The sequence below is a fragment of the Neofelis nebulosa genome, chromosome 5 (assembly GCF_028018385.1).
Source record: "Neofelis nebulosa isolate mNeoNeb1 chromosome 5, mNeoNeb1.pri, whole genome shotgun sequence".
Classification (NCBI taxonomy): domain Eukaryota; kingdom Metazoa; phylum Chordata; class Mammalia; order Carnivora; family Felidae; genus Neofelis; species Neofelis nebulosa.
In genome coordinates this window covers 11,366,407-11,389,442 of record NC_080786.1, presented here as the reverse complement: position 1 = coordinate 11,389,442, position 23,036 = coordinate 11,366,407, and the positions used below count along the sequence as shown (strand labels likewise).

The window sequence follows — 23,036 nt, the reverse complement described above, 5'->3', positions numbered from 1 at the left end:
AAATCAAAACCACAATGAGATACCACCTCACACCTGTCAGGACGGCTATAATTAACAACTCAGGCAGCAACAAAGGCTGGCGAAGATGTGGAGAAAGAGGAACCCTTTTGCACTGCTGGTGGGAATGCAAACTGGTGCAGCCACTCTGGAAAACAGTGTGGAGTTTCCTCAAACAAAAACAGAACTACCCTATGATTCGGCAATTGCCCTACTAGGTATTTTTCCAAAGGATACAGGTGTGTTGTTTCAAATGGGCACATGAACCCCAATGTTTATAGCAGCACTATTGACAATATCCAAAGTATGGAAAGAGCCCAAATGTTCATCGACAGATGAATGGATAAAGAAGATGTGGTATATACATACAATGGAGTATTACTGGGCGGTCAAAAAGAATGAAATCCTGCCATTTGCAATAACATGGATGGAACTAGAGTGTATTATGCTAAGTGAAATTAGTAAGAGGAAGACAAGTATGTGACTTCACTCATGTGGAATTTAAGATACAAAACAAATGAACATAAGAGAAGGGAAGCAAAAATAATATAAAAATAGGCAGGAGGATAAAACATGAGAGACTCTTAAATATAGAGAACTGAGGGTTGCTGGAGAGGTTGTGGAAGGGGGATGGGCCAAATAGGCAAGGGACATTGCGGGGGGGGGGGGGGGGAGGGACACTTGTTGGGATGAGCACTGGGTGTTACATGTAGGGGATGAATCAATCACTGGATTCTATTCCTGAAATCATTGCACTGTATGCTAACTAACTTGGGTGTAAATTTAAAATAAAAAAAGGGTACCAATACCACTCGATGGAAAAAGGAGAGTCTTTCTAATGAATGGTCCTAGAAAAATAGGATATCGATATGCTAAATAATGAAGGTGGACCCTTACTTAACACTGTATACAAAAATTAACTTAAAATGGATCAAAACCCTAAACAGAACAGCTAAAACTATAAAATTGTTAGGGGAAAAAAAGCTTAGAGGAAAAGCTCTATGAATAGAGCTGTCAATGATTTCTTGCATAGGACAATAAAAGTACAAGCTACAAAAGAAAAAGATAAATTGACTTCATCAAAATTAAGTACTTTTATACATCATGGACCCTGCTGACAGGGTGAAAAGGCAACCTACAGAATGGGAGGAGCATATATATGATAATATCCAGAATATATTAAGAAACTCCTACAACTCAACACATAAAACCCAATTAGAAAATGGGCAAAGGACTTGAAAAGACATTTCTCCAAAGAAGATATACAAATGGCCGATATACACGGGAAGATGCTCAAAAACATCACTAATCATTAGGGAACTGCAAATCAAAACCACAAGGAGATGGCACTTTACACCCATTATGATGATGATTATAAAACAGAAAAAAAGTGTTGGGGAGGATGTGGGGAAATTCAAACCCTTACGCATTGCTGGTAGGATTCCAAAACGGTGCAGTCACTGTGGCAAGCAGTATGGCAGGTACTCAAAAATTAAACATGGAATTTTCATATGATACAGTACTTCTACTTCTGGGTGTGTATATCCCCAAAAGAAAAGCAGGTTCTCAGATACCTGCACCCCCATGTTCATAGTAGCATTATTCACAACAGCCAAAAGATGTCAACAGCCCAAATGTTCATGGATAGGTAAACAGACTAACAAAGTATGGTATATATACATACAATGGAATATTATTCAGCCTTAAAAAGAAAGGAAATTCTGATGAACTTGGAACACATTATGCCAAGTAAAATAAGCTAGACACGAGGACATGTATATAATGATTCCACTCATATGAGGTGCTTACAGTAGTCAAATTCATAAAAACAAAAGAGAATGGTTGGTTGCTAGGGGTTGCAGAGATGGAGGGTAGGAGTGCAGAGTCATTGTTTAATACATACAGAGTTTCAATTTGGGAAGATGGAAACTGGAGATAGATGGCCGTGCTAGTTACACAATAATGTGAATGTATTTAATGCCATCGAACTGCATACTTAAAAACTACTAAAATGGTAAATTTTGTTACGTATATATTTACCACAATAAAAGAATTAATATAAAGTGTAAATTCAGCAAAAAAAAGAATAGGAAAGTGAACAAATAGAGCAACTCGTAACATAGATTGGCCCATAAACGAAATGTTAGCTCAAATAGACAAAACCAAGCGTGCTCTTTATAACTACACATAGAATGTGTGGTGGTTTAAAAAATGCACAAACATATCGATGATAATAATAATAATAATAATAAAAACCACAATTACTCCAAGAATCAGGACAGTGCTATTGCCTCTATGGTCAAGGAGGGGGATACAATTTTTTAGGGACACGAAATGTGTCATTTAAGGTAAGCAGTAGGTATATGAGTGTTTATTCTTGGAACTCTAACACACTTTATATAAATCTTCTGTATATATCTCACAATATTTTATATTTTTATTTAAATTTTTTTTAATGTTTATTTATTTTTGAGATAGAGAGAGTGTGAGTGGGGAAGGGGAAGAGAAAGAGGGAGCCACAGAACACAAAGCAGGCTCTAGGCTCTGCACTGTTAGCACAGAGACCAATGCAGGGATCAAACTCACAGGTTGTGAGATCATGACCTGAGTCAAAGAAAGATACTTAACTGACTGAGCGACGCAGGTGCCCCTATATTTCAAAATTTTTAAAAACTGCAAACCGAGGGGCATCTGCGTCGCTCAGTTGGTTAAGCGTCCAATTCTTAGTTCCAGATCAGGTCACGATCTTGCAGTTTTGTGAGTTCAAGCCCTGCATCAGGCTCTGTGCTTGCAGCATGGGAACTGCTTGGTATTCTCTTGCTCTTTCTGTGCCTCCCCAACTTGCACTGTGTCTGTCTCTCTCAAAATAAATGAACTTTAAAAAAATTAAAAACTAACAAAAAAAAAAAAAAAACCCTGCAAACTGAACCCTCTCCCACCAAAACCAGAAAAATGAACTTTGTCCATATTTACTTCCCAGATGGTTTATACTTTGGTGTAATGGAAGACTGGAAAAATCTAAAACACACCACAGTGATTATTTTTCAGTCTTCTCATTGAGGATTTTTTTCCCCTTAAAATACCATCTATTCTGCTTTCCTTCTCACAAATAAAGTGGTTCCAGATTTAAGACTCTGAACCTGAACAGGCCTGTCATTAGGACTTCGGCTGGTACTAACTGCTCACAAAATATAACATTCACTAGATAGGAGTTAAATGTTCTTATGAACTTTCAGAACATTTCCATAAATAATGTTTATGTGGTAGATTTAAAAAATGTATTTAAAACACTGTTTTGATAGAAATACGATTGCTATTCACACCAAATTGGCAATATCCAACCAATAAAATCTGAGCTCAGTTGGAGCCACCAATTCCAACTGACATTTTGGATCCCTAAAAACAAGATACACACACACAGGCAGGCACAGTACTTAATCGAAATATATTTGTCTAATATCTACAAAGTGAACAATTGGTCTTAAGAAAGCAGACAAAAAGGCACAAAATTAGTATTACTACAGAGAAGCATTCATGCTACTGGGTTTTATAAATATTCTGAGTGGCACAGTAAAAAATAAATTAAGCACTGAGCAATAATCAAATACTTCATTTTCCTTGCTGTATATTCTCGTCATGTCTTGACCTCATTTGTAAAGGCAGAGGACTGAAATTCAGCTGAAACCATGGAACACTTACATAGTCTTTCTGTGTGTGTTATTTAATCACAGTGGTTTTCCTGCAGAGTTTGGGTCAAACAAGAGAGGCGCACTTAAAAAATCCACAGGACATTCTTTTCTCTTTCCCCAAACTAAATACAAAATTGAGGCTGTGGTTGTGCAGTTCTGGATATGGATGCGTGTATTTAACTTCTAAAGCCCTTTTTCATCACAAAAGTAGTGAAGTCTCTGTATGACTTGGTTTCTACTGTAAAAGAAGCAGCTTCTGGAAAATGTGTAACTTAATACTTTGAGCATGAGAAATTGTCAGATTTTGGGGCAAGTAGATAGGAGGAATATTCCAAGGTGGGCTCGGTCCTCCCAAAGGTGCTCCATCTTGGAAGGCTCTGGCATAAACCTTTAACAGCTTCTTGCCCACTCACCATTCAGCAGGAAATAGCAGTTTTTCTTTCTTAAGGACAAACGAAATGCTGAAGTGGACAGGGAGGTGGGAATCACAACAAGAATTGTGAAGTGACAGCCACCTACACTTCCACCAGGAATGAGCCACTTTCTACCATATGGACATCAACCGGGCCATGCCAACTCACCTTTGTTTTGACAGGAGTTGACTACCCGAGAGTATTTTTGTGAGTGCAAAACATTTTTGGCAAAGTGAAAAATAGAAAACTTCAAACCTCGTTGATAAAAAGGAGCTCATAATTACCCACTTAAATCTTGGTTAAGTGCAGTATTTACATGTGTAACGATACCCAGCAGACATGTGCATATAGTGCATGTGTGTATGTGAACCTACAGTGTACTGGGAGCTCACACACACACTGTGTATACACACATGCCCCAAATGGCTCTTGAATAAATCCAATCCACTAGTAGTTTGGTGGTGCATTTTTCACAGTATATAAGTTCTCTCTCGGGTACCATTTCTTGAATGATAACAAGAGGTCTCCGTGAATACCAGCAGAACCTTGATACTGAACCACTTTAATTCCTACAAAAAACAGGGCTATTTCTGAAAGCTGCACCTCCACCCCATCAGTGTGCCTTCCAAAGAGGATTGAAGTATACCCAGCCGTCACCCTGTAAGAGAAAGAAGGAGACATTTTATGAAGACCTCTCTGCTGGGCAAGGGGAGAATCAGAGGTAGCTTGCAGCCTCTGCTATGTTACAAGCCAAGTCCCACACAGAGCAGTGCTCCATTAGCATCTGTTCGGGACTGCCACTAATACGTGTGTGCGTCTTGTTCTGGGAGCTCACCACCACACCACGCCGGTGGTCTCGCCACCCCTCCTCAGCCCGGCTGCTTTGTGAGACAAGAGCTTCACATTTTGGCATGTCAGGAGGAAAACCCAAAAAATAACTAAAATTAACCAAAGAAGGGGGGCTTTGTCGGGTTACATCATATAAGATTAGTTGGCCAAAAAAACACCTTTGAAACAGTGGGACAAGAAAGAAAAAGAGGGTGGTCCAATGAACGGACACGAGAGGAAAGGCAAGGCCTGCCTCTGAGGAATTTTTCCTGATCAGTGATGTACAGCCCACCGGCCTGGAGGGAAGTGCCCAACCACGGCTCCCTGCAGCAGGAGGTGGCCAGGAATCCGCACACGTGAGTAATGACGCCAACCATCAGAAAAAGGCAAGAGTCGAAATGTTGTACACAATCTGGGGCTTGACTAGAAGGGAATGTGCCAAATAGTAACAATTCTGGTATTGGGATGATTTTTATTCTTTACATATCCTCAAGTTTTCTGTTACCAACATGCTGGTTTTCCTTAAACCCAGGAAGAAGAGCTGTGCTTTTGTTGTTGTTTGTTGCCTTTTAGGGTTTTTTTGTGTGTGTTTTTGTTTTTGTTTTACGGCCAACTTTTCACAGAAGCCAGGCAAACTAGATCCACCACACAGAGGGTCTTTGAAGGATTTTGTAACGGTTAATTTTATGTGTTAACCTGATTCACCGTGGTGCCCAGATGAAACATTCTGAGTGTGTCCATGAAGGTTTCCAGACGAGATAAGCACTCAGTAAAGTTGATTTCCCTCCCTACAGTGGATAAGCATATGCAAGCCTTTGAGGGCCTGAAAACAAGGTAGAGGCAGGAGGGACTGACCCTCCTCTTTCTGTTCTGCCTCCCTTCTTTAGTTGGGATTGCTCATCTCTTCTGCCTTTGCACCCGCATTTACACCACTGACTCCCCTTCTGGGTTCCCAGGCCTTTGGGCTGGGACTGAACTATACCCACTGGCTTTCCCAGGGTCTTCATTCAGCTCTGTTGTTTCTCTGGAGAACAGATTCACCTCACCGAGGCAAGGCTTCCAGACGTGGTTCCCACTCAGAGTCTCATAAAGGCAGTCTGCTCAAGCAGGCTTCCTGTCTGAATCGGAAGCCAACCTCGAAGTCTCTGTTCACCCACAGCCCCAGTTGCTGCCTGGGGGAGAGCAGCAGCTGCTTCTGCTCCTGAGCGTAAGGGCACCTCAAAGTCATGAACACCCCCATCAGCCCTCCTGCTACACAGGATAACCCTTCCTTGCAGCACAAGTCGGACAGTAGCAGTCCTGGGGCCAAAGAAAGCTTAGACATATCTCTACTGGCTCTGTGTTTAAACTGAAGATTCCTTGATATCATGTGAATATCAGATTTGTCATAAAAATTCAGATTTGTGGCTTCCTGTGAAGAATTAGACCGTCGATGACCACCTGGAGGTTAAATGGTATCCGGGCCCTTCAAAGACTCTTGTGTCTGCGCCAGTCCTCACGGGGGTTTCCCTCAACGATGCTGCCAGGCTCCGGAGGGCCTGCGTTAACAGCTGTGGCTCCTTACATTTCCATCGTTTGCAACTCTGTTCTCAGAATGCTCCTCAACTGCTCCACAAACAACTTTAAAAGCATAAGAGCCTCAACTGGGCACATGGTGCCTTGCCTTCTTGCCCAGTGGGTGGGCAGACTGGTGGAGATGACTGCCTTGCGGTGTCACTTCTCCGGGTGACAGTGGCAGTTCACACCAGCCTTTCTGAGCACACCCGTCCCACTTGGCCCACGGGAGGCAGGGCTCCGAGAGGGCGCTTGTTCTCAATCATGAAGGTTCCAGTCCCCCGGCTGTGCAGACAGGCTGTGAGATGCTTCACGGCTAATTTGTCACTGATGATAAAGTAGCAGGCGCTGTGTTTTTTTGTTTTGTTTCTGTTTTTTTTAATAGGACAGCATCCAGATCTGCAATCCCATTCATTCCTTGCCCCCCCTGTCGGGCTGACAGGCTATTCTGATGGAAGATGTCAGAGGGAAGTGTCACAGGACAGCCTGGCCCAAAGCCAGAGCCAAGCTGCCCCAAACCTTCCCAGGACCATCCTCATTCATACAAACTGCTGCATCAGCAAGACCGACCCATCCGCCCCTCACCTGGGACAAGTCCCCAAAGACAGGTGGCCGAGTTACCTCCTGGATAAAATACTTGGGCCGCCATGGTGTGTGCAGGTTCTCCCGCTTCCGCTCCTCCACCCGCTGCTTCTCCTCCAGGAGCCGCTTCTGCTCAGTGGCAGCATCAATGTCCCCCAGCCGCAGGTATCTGGTCACCTCCTGCCAGAGGTTCCTGGAGACGCATGGAGGAGAGGAGGTGGTCAGACAGGGACAGCTCATTTGGCAATGGCAGTTCTCAGCAAGGGGGCCAGAGCTGCGGCGGGGAGGGCATCTGGACGGGCCATCTGTTAGGGCTAGTTCATTCCAGTGCCTCAACGACCTCTAGAGCCAGGATTTGAACCCAGGGCCAACAGGCCCCAAGTTTCCACTCTCCTCTTATCCTGAGCAGCATGACTTTCTCAGGGCTGAGTGTCTAGGAACTGAATCTAGTAACAGGAGGAGGAGCCAGTGTTAATACTACTGCTGTTACAAACAACAATAATAATAGCAGACGCTTTCGTTGCATTTATCGTATTTCTAACATTTTACATATGTAAATGCTCATTTAATCATAACAACCCAATGGTATGGATGCTATATTCCCATCTCCATTTTAACGAGAAAGACAAGATCCATATAAGGTGGGGTGTCCAAAGTCAGCCAACTGGCAAATACGAGCGATGGCTGCTTATTCACAGGGGATTCGACCGTTAGGAGTTACAGACGGGGCCACGTGGGAGTGTGCGTTTATGTGGTAGGATCCATCATCTCCCCCATGTCTACACAGAAAATTACTTCTCTGCCTCACTCACTCATTCATTCACTGCAGAAGGCAGCCTAGATTGGCTCCTGATGTACAGCTTTCCGCACCTCAGGAATGTCCCAGGACCATCCCTGATTCATACTCCAATCTAGAGGGTGAGGAAAGGGACCGAGGCAAAGCGAGACACCATCACCCGTGCACTTCCTCACGTAAATGCATCAGGGCCACTTGGGATTGTGCATAAAAGAAACTATCAGAATTCTCAGCAGCGAGGATTCCCTCCCTGAGTGGGGCTAATGACGCCTCTGTAGCCAGGAGTAAGCAGACACTCTGTAATTAGATCCAGGGCCAGAGAATGCTCCCACAGTGGATAGCCCTGACCTGTCCATGAGAGGGCCTCGAATAGCAGGAAGCCTGGAGTGTCAGATGATTAAGCTGAGAAAGGCCACACAGGGCTGCCAGCAAAGTGGGGACAATGAGCAGCCCCTTCTGAGGGGGACCAAAATTAGGCAACTGGCAAGGGTTAAGCTCCCGCTGGACACTCAGCCTGCCCACCGGACCTGCCCTGAGCCCCACCGTACAGAGCTCCAAGGAGAGTAATGCTCTCACTCCAATTTTACAGCAGGAGAAACTTCTGGGAGAAGCTGGGCACAAGGACATCCCAGGTGTGGGTGCTCTCAAGGGCAGGACCTCCCATGAAGAGTCACATCAGAAGCTGGTGGTCCCAAATTTAGAGGGGAGAGACCTCTAAAAGAGGTCAGCAAACATTTTCTATAAAGGGCCAGGTAGGCTTTGCAGACCATATGGTCTTGATCACAACTGCTTAAATGCTATACAAAGGCAGCCATAAACAGTAGGTAAATTAATGATCATGGCTGTGGTCCCATAAAACTTTCAAAAAATCAGCCACGGCCTGGACGTGGCCCATGGGCCACAGTTTGCTAACCTCCTGGACTAAAAAATAAAAATGGTATGTTCTAAGAAGATCCTGCTTCTTCTGAAGATCCGTGCAGAAACATCGCTTTAAGTGGCTATATGAATACTATATGTATTCATACCATGGAGTAGACATGCTAATTGGGTGGATACTCCATAATTTAACCATTTTCCTATGTTGGACAGTTAGGTGTTTTTTTTTTTTTTTTTTGTTTTGTTTTTTTTTGTTTTTTCTTTTTTACGTTTACAGGTTTTTTTTAATACCCAACTTAGAGGCACCTGGGTGGCTTAGTCGGTTAAGCATCTGACTCTGGGCATGATCTCCCAGACTGTGAGATCAAACCCGTGTCTGGCTCTGCACTGACAGTTTGGAGTCTGCTTGGGATTCTCTCTCTCTGCCCCTCGCCTGCTCGCATTCTCTCTCCCTCCCTCTCTCTCTCTCAGATAAATTTTAAACAAACAAGTAAAATTTTAAAATACCCTATTTTATACTTAAAACCTTTTTTGAACTTAAGAATTTTCCTTCAGAATAGATTCCCAAAGACAGAATACAAAATTAAAGTGAATTCATTTGAAGCCACTGATCCATGCAGCTACCCTGCACACATTCTTACTATGAGCATATGACCCAGGGTGTCCATTTTATCACGTCCTTGCCATTGCTGACTTTTTTTTAATAATGTCGCTAATCTGGCGATAAAAATAAAATAAATATCCCACAGCTTCTATGCACAGTTCTTTGATGACTAGCAACTTAACTCTGCAATCAAGCAACAGACCAGTTGAGTTGACAAACTCTTTTAGGACAGGCATTAAAAGTCTACTGTCAGAGGGCACCTGGGTGGACCAGTTGGGTAAGCGTCCAATTCCTGATCTCGGATCCGGTCATGATCTCACAGTTTGCACTCATGGCGCAGGGCCTGCTTGGGATTCTGTCTCTCCTTCTCTCTGTCCCTCCCCAGCCTGTGCTCTCTCTCTCTCAAAGTAAATAAATAAACTTAAAAAGTTTTTTAAAGGCTATCCTCAAAACCCACCCCACACTTAACATAATAACTAAACTGAAAGCTCCAAAGGGTCTACCCCTAAGACACACACAGTGGAAAATTCAAGCACCCCAACAAGTGAGAACACTATTCCTGGCCCATTTCCATTCGCTGGGCTTTCAGAGGCTTCTTCTCTGTTCCTCGGGTCAAGTGCTAAGGATCGCTAAGCTGGAAAGAAACAACCCAACCTGACTCCCACCTGGACTCCATGGGCCCCTGCTTCTCCAGAGGTCTGATCTTCTTGGGGTACACTGGCAGTGTGGTCGTATCAATGACTCTGGTTTCTCCGTTGTTGTAAGTGAACTCTAGGGTACCATTCCATTCTCCATGGGCTTTACAAACAATGGTGTTGGTTGGGTTGTGCTTCACTTCTGCTGTGACCCTGAATTCATGAATGAGTCAAAGGAACATGTTTTGCAAGATTAACAAAACAGAGACTTGCTTCCAAAGGTGTACTCACATTTACAGATTTTTTTTATGAGTTGGCAAGGAGGAGGGATTGCTTTATGCCATTTTGCTTAATGACTAGCTCTTAAAACTGTGACCTAATATTCTTGATCAGAAAAAGAAAGCATTGGTGGAAAAACAGGTGAGATCTGAATGAAATGTGTACATTAGTTAATAGCAATGCAGTAATGTTAATTTCTTAATTTTGATAAACACACAAAAGGTACATGTTATTATTGGGGTGGAAATCAAGCAATTCAAGAAAAATAAAGTATATACTTCTCCCTCCCCAAAATAGCATCTAATAGTGCTACATTTGAACCACCAACAGGTCCTGAGTGTGTACTAAGAACTGTGGGTCAAACAGGACTGACCACAATCCGCCTAAGATCACGTTGAAAAAAGGGGGAAACGTTCACCCTGGCATCTGCACATTCCCCTGAACGAAGGCTGAGCAAAACCTGGACCCTTGGCATTGAGTGAACAGCATCTTACTCACAGCAGTGGCTTCGAGGGACCACTTTTTACAAGGGGCCTTTGTGGGATCTGTGCCCTCCTCGCTTCGCCTGCCTGGTCTGAGGGAGCTCTAGGCCTCCAACTCTGGGAGAAAGAATACCCCCACCTCCCTCACCACCTTCAAGCTTGTTGCATAGAGTAATGCAGTAGAAATGGGAAAGCCTGCTCCAAAGCAGCCAAGTGTGAGAAGGAGCTAAGCTTCTTTCCTTCTAATGGCCCAGCTCAGTTGAACTTAGAATTTTCAACATGGGCTTGGAAGCCTTCTCCCTGAGTCTGAGTAACACCATGGCTGCTAGATGCTGAGGCAAAGGCTTGTGGGTGGCATCGGAAATCTTCTGGTATGTTCTAGAAGGGTATGAGGGGTGCACTGGCAATGTTTTAACAACTGGCTCTCTAAAGGGAAAGAGACCTGATCTGCAGCATTTGCCATGTTCTGTGGTGCCCACCACAGCTGATCTCAGGCTACAGACATGGTCTGTGGGACTGTGGAGAAGCACATACCATCAGCTCTTGCAAGCCAGCGCGTGTGGCTCCAAAACAGCCACCAAAGGCATCCACTTTCCCAGGTGACACCCTGGCATCCTCACATGAACCACACAGAACACTTTCCAAGAAAAAGGGCAAAGATTGGAGCTTGCTTATATGATGCTCTAGGACTGTGGCAATAAAAACATCTTAATGCTTCCCTCAAACAGCAGACTTTTCCTTCAATTTCCTTGGATCAGGCTTCCCCAGCTACTAAAAGAAGTAGCCCTGATCTGAGATGACACAGGATTCAGGATTATTTAATGGATCCAACTGAACATGCAATGAGCTCTCAGGCAGTGTCTAAGCTCACAGATGGAACTGCTTCAGAGCAGAGAAACAGACTGTGGCCGGGGAAGGGAAAGGTTATTATTACAAATGGAAGCACTTCCTATTCTGCTGGTGTGTGTTGTGAATATATCGCCGAAGGATTTCACTGTAAGTGTAGAGTGGGAAGGGCTCAAAAAACCACCGTGTTGAGGGGTGAAAAGAAGAGTACCTCTTTTAAAAAAGGTCTTTTAGCTTTATCTTGATTTCCACCTCATCCCATGGCTGGAACCCAAGCTTCTAACGGAGGAAAGAAAGGGTATTGTGATAAGGCAAAGACAAAGGCTTCCTGGCGCCTCCTACCTGTGGACTTTCCCTCCGTAAAAAGGCTTTGTGTGGAATATCACTGTCGCTGAGTACCCAGTCTTGGCACAGCTGATGCTGACTTTGCCTCCAAGCTCCACCCATGGGATGGTGAGAATAGACCGAGCATAGGCACTGGGCAGGGTGAACACGTACTCCTCCCCGTGTTCCAGGAGCCTCAGTACACCTCCAGGGAGAGAGGAGGAGAGTCAGACACACAAGAAAAGGGCAATTAGGGATCAAAAGACATAAAGATGAGAAACCAAACAGCTTCCTGCAACAGACATCTTGTCTCCCACTTCTGCAAAGGTAAGCCACTCCCTGGCCACTTATTTATCTCATAACCCTTGGGGGGGGGGGGGGGGGGGGGAGGCAGACGCTGTCCAAGGTGCTGAAAACACAACAGTGAATAGACCCACTTTCTTCCTTCAAGGAGAACAAAAAGGTGGACATTAATTGCCAATCCAGCACAAAACTAACCATAATGAAGGCAGGAGAGAGAAGTGCCCCCGGTGCCATGGAGACCTTTGGCAGGGGTTGACCTGGAAATAGAATTCTCCCTAAGGAAGGGACGTTTGGGCCGGGGAAGAGTTGAGAAGGTAAAGAGAGGAAGGAAATACTCCAGGCAGAGGGAAGAGGGCTGTGCAAAAGTGCTGTGGTGGGAAGGAGCCGGGTGAGCAGGAAAGGGCTGAGGGAAGGGCCCATGTGCAGAAAGAAAGGGAATAGGTACAGGTGTGCAGACTGGCCGACTCAGCAGACCTTCTTTTCAACTTTGAAATAGCATGTAAATGAGTTTTACCTTTTCCTGAGAGCAAGAGACCTTCGTGGTTCACATGAAATTAGAGAACTCAGACCGTACACTGCTCTCAACCTGAGGCAGACACTAGCCACATGAGCAACCCGCCTCTAAATCGGGGGTTCTCTGACCTCGGATCCATGCATTAGGGGTAGAAAGGTCTCAGTCCACTGGAACAATGAAAAACTGTGTGGGTTTCCCTATTTTCTAGGGAAAGGGGCCACAGTGTTCATCAAGTCCCCAAAGGCTGACATGACCATCCTATCAATGCATAACTCCCAGGGCTGTTGCATAGTTTACGTGCTGCACAAAGTGGCCACCAAGGGTTGAAATCCAGCCTTTGCTTTGGCCTGGCTGGCCAGGTGCCCACAGTGGAGGTGCAGCATCTCACTTTACTCCGAGGCCTGTACAGGCCGGCAGAGGCCCCAAGAACCAGGCTCCAGGCCAAGATCTGTTCTGTGTAAGGTACCTTCTCAGCATCCCACACTCCAGCCCTGGGGCTCGGCGACCTGTACATGTCCTCACCACTCTGTCCCAGCTCATTCCCAGTCTGGCAATTATCAGGTCCGCTGTGCATCTAAGGAAGGAAGGTGCTGCCCTTTGGCCACACATGGTCAGTGATGTCCCCTCCCTGGGCCCCCTGTTCCTCCACTGGAAAGAGTGAGGAGTGGTGTCAGTGGTGCTCGTGTGTGTTGGCACTTTCTGGCTGCATTCCTGGGGGCCTCCCAACGACTCCATTTGGCAATAATTATCATTTTCAAATAAGGAAGAGGAAATGGAAACTCAGGGTAAGTGATGTGGCTGGTCAGTACTTCCCTCTTAGGCTAGACAAGTATCTATATCAACTAGAGCTAAAATTTGTCCACTGAGACATGTGTTTCTCTCAGTACTGACGAGCTTGTCAGGGGGTCTGAGGAGAGATGGGACTTGAACATAGAGAGCAGTCATGCATGCGGAGTTTCTAAAGTCAATGTGGAGATGCATACAAGTATAATTCAACTTGCCCTTGAAAATTCCTTTAATTGGGGGTGCCTGGGTGGCTCAGCCAGATGAGCATGTGACTTTGGCTCAGGTCATGATCTCACGGTTTGTGGGTTTGAGCCCCACATCGGTCTCTGCACTGATAGCTCAGAGCCTGGAGCCTGCTTCAGATTCTGTGTCTCCCTCTCTCTGCATCCCTCCCCTGTTCATGCTCTGTCTCTGTCTCTGTCTTTGTCTCTCTCTCTCTCTCTCTGTCTCTCCAAAATAAATAAACATTAAAAAAAATTTAAAAAAGAAAGAAAATTCCTGGAACCAGCAGCTTCACTCTCCATTAACTCCAGCAAAGTCAGTTCTGCCAACCCACAGAAACAGAGACCTGGTCTGTAAATCCGGGGTGACACGCCCACACGTGTTTAGGGGTCTTGATCACTCCCAGAGTAGAGTCTGGATGCTCAAGAACGTGGGCAACTGCACGAGCTCAGACCATCAGGGAAAAACAGATTTGTGGGTTACTCATAATCCCGTGGACAGGACTGAAGGACAGATGTCACAGAGCATTTAAATCTCTTGCCAGGAGTATAACTGATCGTATGTAACATAAACACACAAATAGCATGGCTCCACTATACCAGGTACACTGAACATCACAAGGGACCACCTTCTCCCCGCTTCTCCAACTGGCTTTAGCTCTCGTAACTGAATTAATGCATCTCCCTGAAAGTAAAGCGGCAGGCCATCGAATGCTCTCATGCGGATCCTTGTCCCTCCCCCTACCTGGCAGAGAGCAGACTGCTCCAGATGTCCCTCAGGGCCCTGCCCTGTGCACACATAGGGAGGGACACTGTGTCTGGCAAGAGAAGTACACTTTGCTATGTCCGTCCTCTTCTGATTCAAACCCTTGGAGGAAAATGGCCAGAACTGATAAGAGTTTTTGTTTCAGAGCCTACTTTGTGCCTGACTTCCTCAGATTAGGTTGCTTGAGAAGACAGCCTGGGGCAGGTAGAAAATCACAGCTAATACCAGACACAGGTAGGACACCAACACGCAAGAAGGACCTGGAGTGAAAGTCGGGAAGAGACAGGTCACCTCGGATTTCCCTCCCTGGCCCAGTTCTACCCGCAAGTTTCTGGTTCCTCCAGGGCCAGCCATTCTCATGGCCTCAGAGCCTGTGGCAGCTGGAGAGGACCCTGGGACCCTGCAGAAGAGGCTGCCAGTCCCCAGCCAGCCTGCCTCCCAGGACCCAGAGAAGAAGGCTCCTCGAGCCCCCATCCCTGCTCTCTGTGCTAATGGGCTGCTCGGTAGTCAAACCCTTCCAAGGTGGCCAGTGTGCCCAACAGCACCACCGTACCTCCGATGGCTCTAGTGTCCCCGAGTGGTGAGCTCTTCCAGTCCATAGTCGAGAGTGTCCTGGAGGCTCTCGCCCAGTTACACATCTTGCCATCAGCCTCTCTTCCGACAAGGACCACACACATCCATGAGTTCCTCCTGCTGCCTCCTCCTGGCCCCATTCACAAATATAAACTTTGTGATGTAGGACCATACAGCTCATATCTTCTTTACCATACACTTACATGGGGAATATGCCATGTTCTTCCTTAAAGACCTGCGTGAGATTTCAGAGGGTCCTTCCAAGTCCCCACTCAGCAGCCTGGCAACCTGAAGCTCTCTGTGCCTCAGTTTCCTCATCCGTGACACAGGGATGATGGTATGCATACCTCACAAAGCTGTGGTGAGGAGAAGGCGATTCTAGAAGCCCACTAAAAGCATCAGCCTGACACACAGCCAGAATCCCAGAAGCTTCATATCCTAGTTACTCCTCACTCTCCAGAGCCACTCTCTTGCTTGGTGGCCTCGGAGTTCCATTTATTCCATTTGGGAATAAACAGCGAATCACAAAGTGGCAGCGGGTTATGGCACACGGGGGACGAAGAGATAGGTGGGAGGCATCCTCTTCCTCCTCCTCTTTAGAAAACGCTCCTGCAAACCTGAGGTTCACAGAAATCAGTGAGCCCCACGCTGAGCGGGTACGAAAGCACTGGGGGGCGGGGGGAGACCGCACTCCTTAGCTCTTCTCTGAATATCCATAAATGTGTGTGTTGCCATTAAATCACCTGCAATTATGCCTTCTCATTATGCTAACTCTTTTTTCAGGGCTGAATAGAAACAAAAAACAAACAAAATAACCCTGTCCTGGGGAACCCGGGTAGCTCAGTTAGTTTAGCATCTGACTCTTGGTTTACGGCTCAGGTCATGATCTCAGGGCTCCTGGGATCAAGCCCTGCATCCGGCTCCAGCCTGACAGTGTACAACCTGCTTGAGATTCTCTCCCTCCCTCTCTCTCTCTCTGCCCCTCCCTTGCTCATGCTCTTTTTCTCTCTCAAAATAGATAAACAAAAAAAAAAAAAAAAAAAAAAAAAAAAAGCCTGTCCTTAATATAGAGAAAAGACTATATTAACACTAGACTTACAGATAGGCTAATTAAAGAACTTTCACTGATGAGCCTAAGGGCTGAGAGAAGCCAAAAAATGCCAAATAACCAATACTTCCACGCCGTGGTTCGTCTTCAAGCTGCAAGATGTTCATTTTAAATCCCACAAATTGATTTACCTAGAAACATAAGGCAAGATTTTCCAACTGATACATTTAAACTAATTTCACACCCGGTCTCAATCTGAGGAATCAAAATATTCCAGTAGGATGCCGCTTCTGGGAAGCACCAAATCAAAGAAAGTCACTCTGGGGAGCTGGTCGGCAGGCCCGATCATGTCGGCGCTCACAAGCACCGAGCCAACGTGTCGCTTCTGTCGCTAGAACTAACTGCCTTTCCCTACAGACTCAATCAAGAAGCTGTGCCACGTTACTGGGCTCCAGCTCTGGAGTTTGGGGGGCAGCGGCCGCGAGAGCAGCTGAATGCACCTCGGCTCCCTCCCCCACAGCGCCAGCGGGGTGGTGGGCAGAGGGGGGCGATGGGCACAGGGGGGCGATGGGCACAGGGGGGTGATGGGCACAGGGGCCATGCTTCCCCAGGGACAGAGCCGCAGGTCTGACTGAGCAGTGTCTCCGCTAGGGGCTCCGAGAGCCACAGCTGAGGGACCTGATGGGGGGAGGCAGTCTCTGAGCTGCAGCCCAAGTGAATTCAAGTAGTAATAAAGCACTGCATGATGGCATTTTATTGTAGCCAAATATGGCACGGCCTAAAGGCAATACTTTAAAAGACAAGCCCGTGTGTTTACTTACATATAACACTTCCAGTGGACCCACCTGAGATCTCATTTTTATTGAAAAAAAAATTTTTTTTAATGTTTATCTTTGAGAGAGAGAGAGAGAGAGAGAGAGAGAGAGAGAGAGCGCAGGGGGAAGGGGCACAGAGAGAGGGAGACAGAGGATCCGAAGTGGGCTCCTTGCTGAGAGTAGAGCCCGACGCGGGGCTGGAACTCACCAACTGTGAGATCATGACCTGAGCCAAAGTCAGAGGCTCGACTGACTGAGCCGCCCAGGTGCCCCTCATTTTTAAAATAAGGGAATGGAAGGGCACCTGGGTGGCTCAGTCAGTTAAGCATTTGCACCCTTGGTTTTGGTTCAGGCCATGATTTCACAGTTCATGGGACTGAGCCCCACATTGGGCTCTGTGTTGACAGTGTGGAAGCTGCTTGGGATTCTCTTTCTCCATCTCTCTCTGCCCTTCCCCAGTGCTCATTGCTCTCTCATTCTCTCTCTCTCTCTCTCTCTCTCTCTCTCTCTCTCTCTCTCTCTCCCCCCCCCCCCCCCCGCCTCCCCTCTCTCTCTCAAAATAAACATTAAAAAAATACTAGGGCACCTAGATGGCTCAGTCAGTTGAGCTTCTAACTTTGGCTCAGGTCACGATCTTGGTTTGTGAGTTCAAGCCCCACACTGGGCTTGCTGCCCTCAGTGCAGATCCGGTTTCAGACCCTCCGTCCCCCCGCCTCTCTGACCTTCCTCTGCTTGTGTTCTCTCAAAAATAAATACTTAAAAATAAAATAAAATGAGGGAGATGAAAAAACTGTTACTTCAAGCCCAATCAACAAGTTTATGGAACGTGCTAGATCAGTATAAAGAACACGTGAGGAGGGGCACCGGCGTTCGGCTTAGATCACGATCTCATGGTTCATGAGCTCGAGCCCCACACTGGGATCTGTGCTGGTGGTGTGGAGCCTGCTTGGGATTCTCTCTCTCCCTCTCTCTGCCCCTCCCCTGCTTGTGAGCTCTGGCTCTCTCTCTATTAAAAAAACGAATAAGTGAGGAAAAGTAAAACATCCTGACTCTCCACACCCACCCCCAACAAAGGGGCTCTGAGTATAGGAACTACAATCTTTTGCTCTGAAATGTGGAGATTCTTAGAAGTATTTTCTGGGAAAAACGAGGATCGCGGGTGTTATGGAGTGCACATTTAATTAATACAAAAGGGGGATGGATGTAGCTGCTTGAAAGGATTTAGGGAAACTTAAGGCCTCACAAGACTGAGCCAATGGTCCCCAGACCCTTCCCAGGTCCATCCACAGCAGGAATACACTGGGTGACCAGGAAAGGCTATATCCAGGGAGGGCCCTTGTAGAGCCTCTCCCTACATCTTTCTGATTTCAGCACTCCACTGAGAAGCTCTACGTAGACTTTCCAAGCAAGGAGACGTGGGAGCAGCACATTCTATTTCCGCTTCAGGGATGGCGAGGGCGTTAGGATTTCCCGCCCACGAAGAGCCTTGTCCAGTGCACCCACGGCTGTGCCAAGTGAATTAGAGGCCCCAGACCCCATCGGCTACCTGTGGGGAACAGGGGAGTGAACCCCCTGAGACACCAGAGGCCTATCCTTTGACACACTGACACTCAACAGCCACCAGCAGTAGAAGCAAGTGAAGGTGTCTGTTCACCTCAGGGGGGAGGGTGGGGGGCATCGCGGGGGTAGAAGGACCCACCGTTCTCAAGTGAAGTTCCAGAAGGGATGAACGGAGGCCACGTATTCTGCTGGGTGAAGCGAGGAGCCCCAGCAGCACAGGACAGAGCGGGGGTAACAGAGAACGCAGCGGGGAGGGGAGCAGGATGTGCCGGGAGGGAGTGGGACGGCCACACGGCTCTACACCCCCGTCCTCACCACAGCCCACCCCTCAGGTGGATGGCTGGCAAGACATGGAGCTTCACGGACCAAAGAATTCCTCAATCACTAGATTTGCAAACCTCCACGTTTACGGAAAATTTCCAGATCTTCGTCCAATGTCAAGAATCCCTGCTTAGGGGCCCAGAGACTGGGGGGCCCCTGCCCTGTACTATTATTTAAGCACCTGTGGTTTTCCGTTGCCTCGACACACAGCAGCAGGCATTTCTGCGGAGCGCAGGGGAGTCCCCAGAAAGGAACCCGAACAGACTTTCTGTACCTGAAAATACGCTCATCCGAAGATACCATCGTCACTGAGCACTTACGCTGGCTAATCACAGACTCGACGTACGTGTGCGTAGGAGGGAGGAAGAGAAAAGCGACAACCCGTCTGTCTCCCCCTAGCTTTGCCCCATGCCCTCGCCACTCCCGCCCCGTCTGTCCTCACGGCGGCCCTGGGGAGGCTGCCAAAGCCACGTCCACCCTCCACGGACCCCCACCTCACTCAGGTAAAAGCCCGAGCCCTCCCACGCCCCCCGCACAGCGCCCCCATGATCGGGCCCCTCCTCCCTGACCTGTCCCCTGTGCCCCAGCCACAGAGCCTCCGCGAGATTTCTAGAAGACCCTGGCCTCACGCTCCCGCTCCGGCCCCAGGCGTCTGAGCCTTCTGCTGTCTCTGCCTGGAGCACCCTTCCTCCAGCCATCCCCGTGGCTCCTCGCTCACCTCCTTCAAGCCCTTCCTCGAAGGCCGCACCTTGTTGAGGTCTGTCCTGTCGAAAACGGCAGCACCCCCCCACCGGGCACCCCGCACCCTCTCACCCTGTCCTGCTCTGTCTCCTCGGTGCCAGTGAGCGGTCACACTGCACATTTCCCGCACGTGCCTCGTTTTCTGTGACGCGTGCACGGACGGCGGCTGAGGGCAGGGGCCTCTGTCCTGTCCCCGTCGCGGCCACGTGCCCAGCACCACTTTTCACAAATGGACGGATGAACGGATCAATGAATGAACAGACCACGGCCTCTCTGAACCGCCCCCGTAAAGATAAGCAGGTAAACCCGCTTGAGACAGGTGGTCTACACACACGGGCGGGAAGTGTGCACTGAAGGCGTGAACCTCCTCCACGCCCCACCTTCTCTAAACAAACGTGTTTCATCCTTGAATAATTCGTTACGTGGGAAATTCAGGATAAGGAAATTAAACAGGACGAAATGAACCTCCTGAACACTGATTTTGGCTTCTAAATAAAAGCGAAGACTTCGCCAGTACCAACCTTGGGGCGCTGGGGGGGCCTCTGGCAACCTGCGGAAACACAGAGCCCCAGAGAAGTCAAAACCAAGGTCGCCAAGGTCGACGCCACTCCCATTTCTCACTGCACGCCCAAGTGTGCAATCCGTGCAAACACGGGCCTCCCACGCGGGGTCCCCCGCAAGCCTGCACTGGGCTCCCTGCTCTCAGCAGCAGGGGCTCCCCCGTGGGCTGGGCCCCAAGCCCTCTGCTCACGGCGCTTGGGGAGCCCACGGCCCGGGGGGCCAACGCACCTGCTGGGACCTGCCACGTGGCCTTAACCCAAACAGTCCTACGCGGGGGCAGCTCCCTGTCGCAGGCCATGGGGAGAGACGAGAGTTGAGAGCGACAGTGATCGCTGCGACCCCAAGAAAGGCCTGTGAGGGAACACTGGATCTCGTTCCCCTACCCCTCGGCCTCCGGAAGCACATGTGAGTCAAGTCTGTCTCCTCAGCTTCAGGGAGACAGGCCTCTAGGGCCCTGGCTATGCCCCTGGAGGCACCCTCCTGCAACCCCCCTCGCCAGCTCGTGGTGACGGAGGGTATGTACTGTGGGTGGCACACATGTGCCCCCGGGCAAGTGGCTTCTCTAGGCTCCTCTTCTGTAAAGTGAGGCGCAGCTGGAAGGAAGCAGAAGCCCCACGCTCACTCCTTTCACCCATCTCCGCCCCGGGGTCCCCTGCCATAGCGCTGGGAATGCGGGGGTTTGCAAGATGGACGAATCATCTGTTAAGCCCTAAGCTTCTGTGGTCCTGTCATCGTCGGGAACAATTCCTTCTTAAGAAAGAAGACCACTTCCGACACCACTCCCTCTCTTATGGCAGCCATCAAAGCTAGACAAACTAATCTCCTATAGGGACTGTCCTGATTGGAAAATGGCTGCAATGCTGCACTCCCACAAAAGAGCACGTCACGGGGAGAAGAACATTCATCATCAGCGGGTCGCCTGGTGCCTCAGTGGGTTACGCGTCCGACTTCGGCTCAGGTCATGATCCTGTGGTTCGTGGATTCAGGCTCCGCATCGGGCTCTTTACTAACAGAGCAGAGCCTGGAGCCTGCTTCAGACTCTGTGTCTCCCTCTCTCTCTGCCCCACCCCTGCTCACGCTCTGCCTTTCTCAAAAATAACCATTAAAAAAGAAAAACCATTTATCACTGGTGTGACTTATTCAAAGTCCTTCCCCTCAACACATACAGCCCAACCCCATCTGAATCTTGGAGGAACTAGGTGGCCTAGGGTCATCCTGGTGACAGGTGAGTCCCTGGCCTCCTTCACAGATTGATTCTCCCTTTGGTGAATTTCTTGACCGTAACTGATCCTCGAGAGGAGGGTCCCATCAGCACAGTGCAGGTGGCTGAATATTGAGCCCGTGTGCAGCGAGGACCCCCACGAAGGCCCGACATGGGTCCTGGGCTCCTCTGTGGGGGTCCTGGAGTTGCTGTCTCATCTACACATGGAGGATAAGCAGTTCAGAGGGTGAGCCTACAGCCCAGAGACAGGACAGAGAGGCGGAACCCAAGAGTGGTTTGGGCCCTCACACAATAAATAAGGGAGTGTTGTTTGTACTTAGTGTCTCTGCTTCGGGTCCTCCCACCCTCTCTCGAATCTATTCTGATCAGATCTTCCCGAGAACCATTCCACGGACAGCCCTCGTTAAGGTCACCAAATGAGCATCACAGGCCACCATCCAGTGGCCCGTCCTCGGTTCTCATCTTCCCAGAATGAATCGGCATCATCTGCCTCAGCTGACCACTCTGTCTCCTCCCGGGAACCCTTTCTTCACCCAGCCAGCAGGAAACAAATCCCCATCCCCTCTCCTTCTCAAGCCCCTCTTCTTCAGTCCCCCTGACCAGTGCTCCTCACCTTTTGGGCCTCTTAGTGCCGCAGGACTGTGGGGATCAGGCTCCCTCCATAATCTCGTCAGGTGCCAGGACTTCAATCACAAGTTTCGACGTCTGCTGGCCCCTCTCCTCAGAACTCCAGCCCGTGTCCACGCCTGTCCACTCGGGCAGTCACTTGCATGTCCGAACCATAACGTGACCTCCCTGAGCTCCTGAACTCTTCCTCCAAATTAGTTTTCCTCCCAGCGACTCCACTCCCGGCCTCCCCAGCTAAGCAAACAGCTAGTCGGTCCTTCCAGGTGCTCACCTTGAAAGCCTTGGTGTCACCTCTCAGACCCCACTTCCAACCCGAGGCAAATCCTTCTGGCTCTCTCTCCCTCAGAATACATCCAGACTTTTGGGGCGCCTGGGTGGCTCAGTCGGTTGGGCGTCCGACTTCGGCTCAGGTCACGATCTCGCGATTCGTGGGTTCGAGCCCCGCGTCGGGCTCTGGGCTGACGGCTCGGAGCCTGGAGCCTGTTTCCGATTCTGTGTCTCTCTCTCTCTCTCTCTCTCTCTCTCTCTCTCTCTCTCTCTCTCTGTCCCTCCCCACTAGTGCTTTCTCTCTTTCAAAAATAAACATCATATTTAAAAAAAAAAAAAAAAGAATACACCCACACCTTCGCCACGTCTTACCTCCTCTATCATTTCCACCCTGGTCCAGGCCACCATCGTCTCAGGCCTGGGTTATTATCATCATCTCCTAACTGGTCTCCTTGCTTCCACCTTTACTCCTCTTATGATCTATTTTCAACAGGCAGCCGGGACAACCTTGCTAAATGATGCGTCAGATCCTGGTATTCTTCTGTCGAAACCCTTAACGGCTCTGCGGTTCACTTAGTGCAGGAGCCAACACTCCCTGCGAGGGCCGCTGAGGCCCTGCGTGATCTGGCCTCAGTCACCACTCTGACCTCACCCCTGTTCCCTGCCTGCTCCAGCCCCATAAGCTTCCTGTCTTCCACATGCCAGGGGCCACCTTGCCTCTGGGCCTCTGTCTTGTTCTTCCTGCAGCGCACACCCTTCCCCCCGTGGCCAGATCATCAGCGAGGCTCGTCCTTCGCCACCGGCTC

At 48.5% G+C, this 23,036-nt stretch overlaps 1 protein-coding gene across 3 annotated transcripts in view; it reads right to left on the bottom strand.

Annotated features, from left to right (window-relative positions):
- Positions 1-3,424: 3,424 nt before the first annotated feature.
- OSBPL10 (oxysterol binding protein like 10) overlaps positions 3,425-23,036 on the bottom strand; it is a 313,900-nt gene continuing 294,288 nt past the window's right edge. For all 3 annotated transcript variants that reach the window (XM_058729640.1, XM_058729641.1, XM_058729642.1), the window contains 4 exons: positions 11,924-12,110; positions 10,005-10,187; positions 7,103-7,256; positions 3,425-4,757 (listed from right to left, as the gene is read on the bottom strand). In XM_058729640.1, coding sequence (XP_058585623.1) covers positions 4,713-4,757; positions 7,103-7,256; positions 10,005-10,187; positions 11,924-12,110 — 569 coding nt within the window. In that variant the 3' untranslated portion in view covers positions 3,425-4,712. The remainder of the gene's footprint in view (positions 4,758-7,102; positions 7,257-10,004; positions 10,188-11,923; positions 12,111-23,036) is intronic.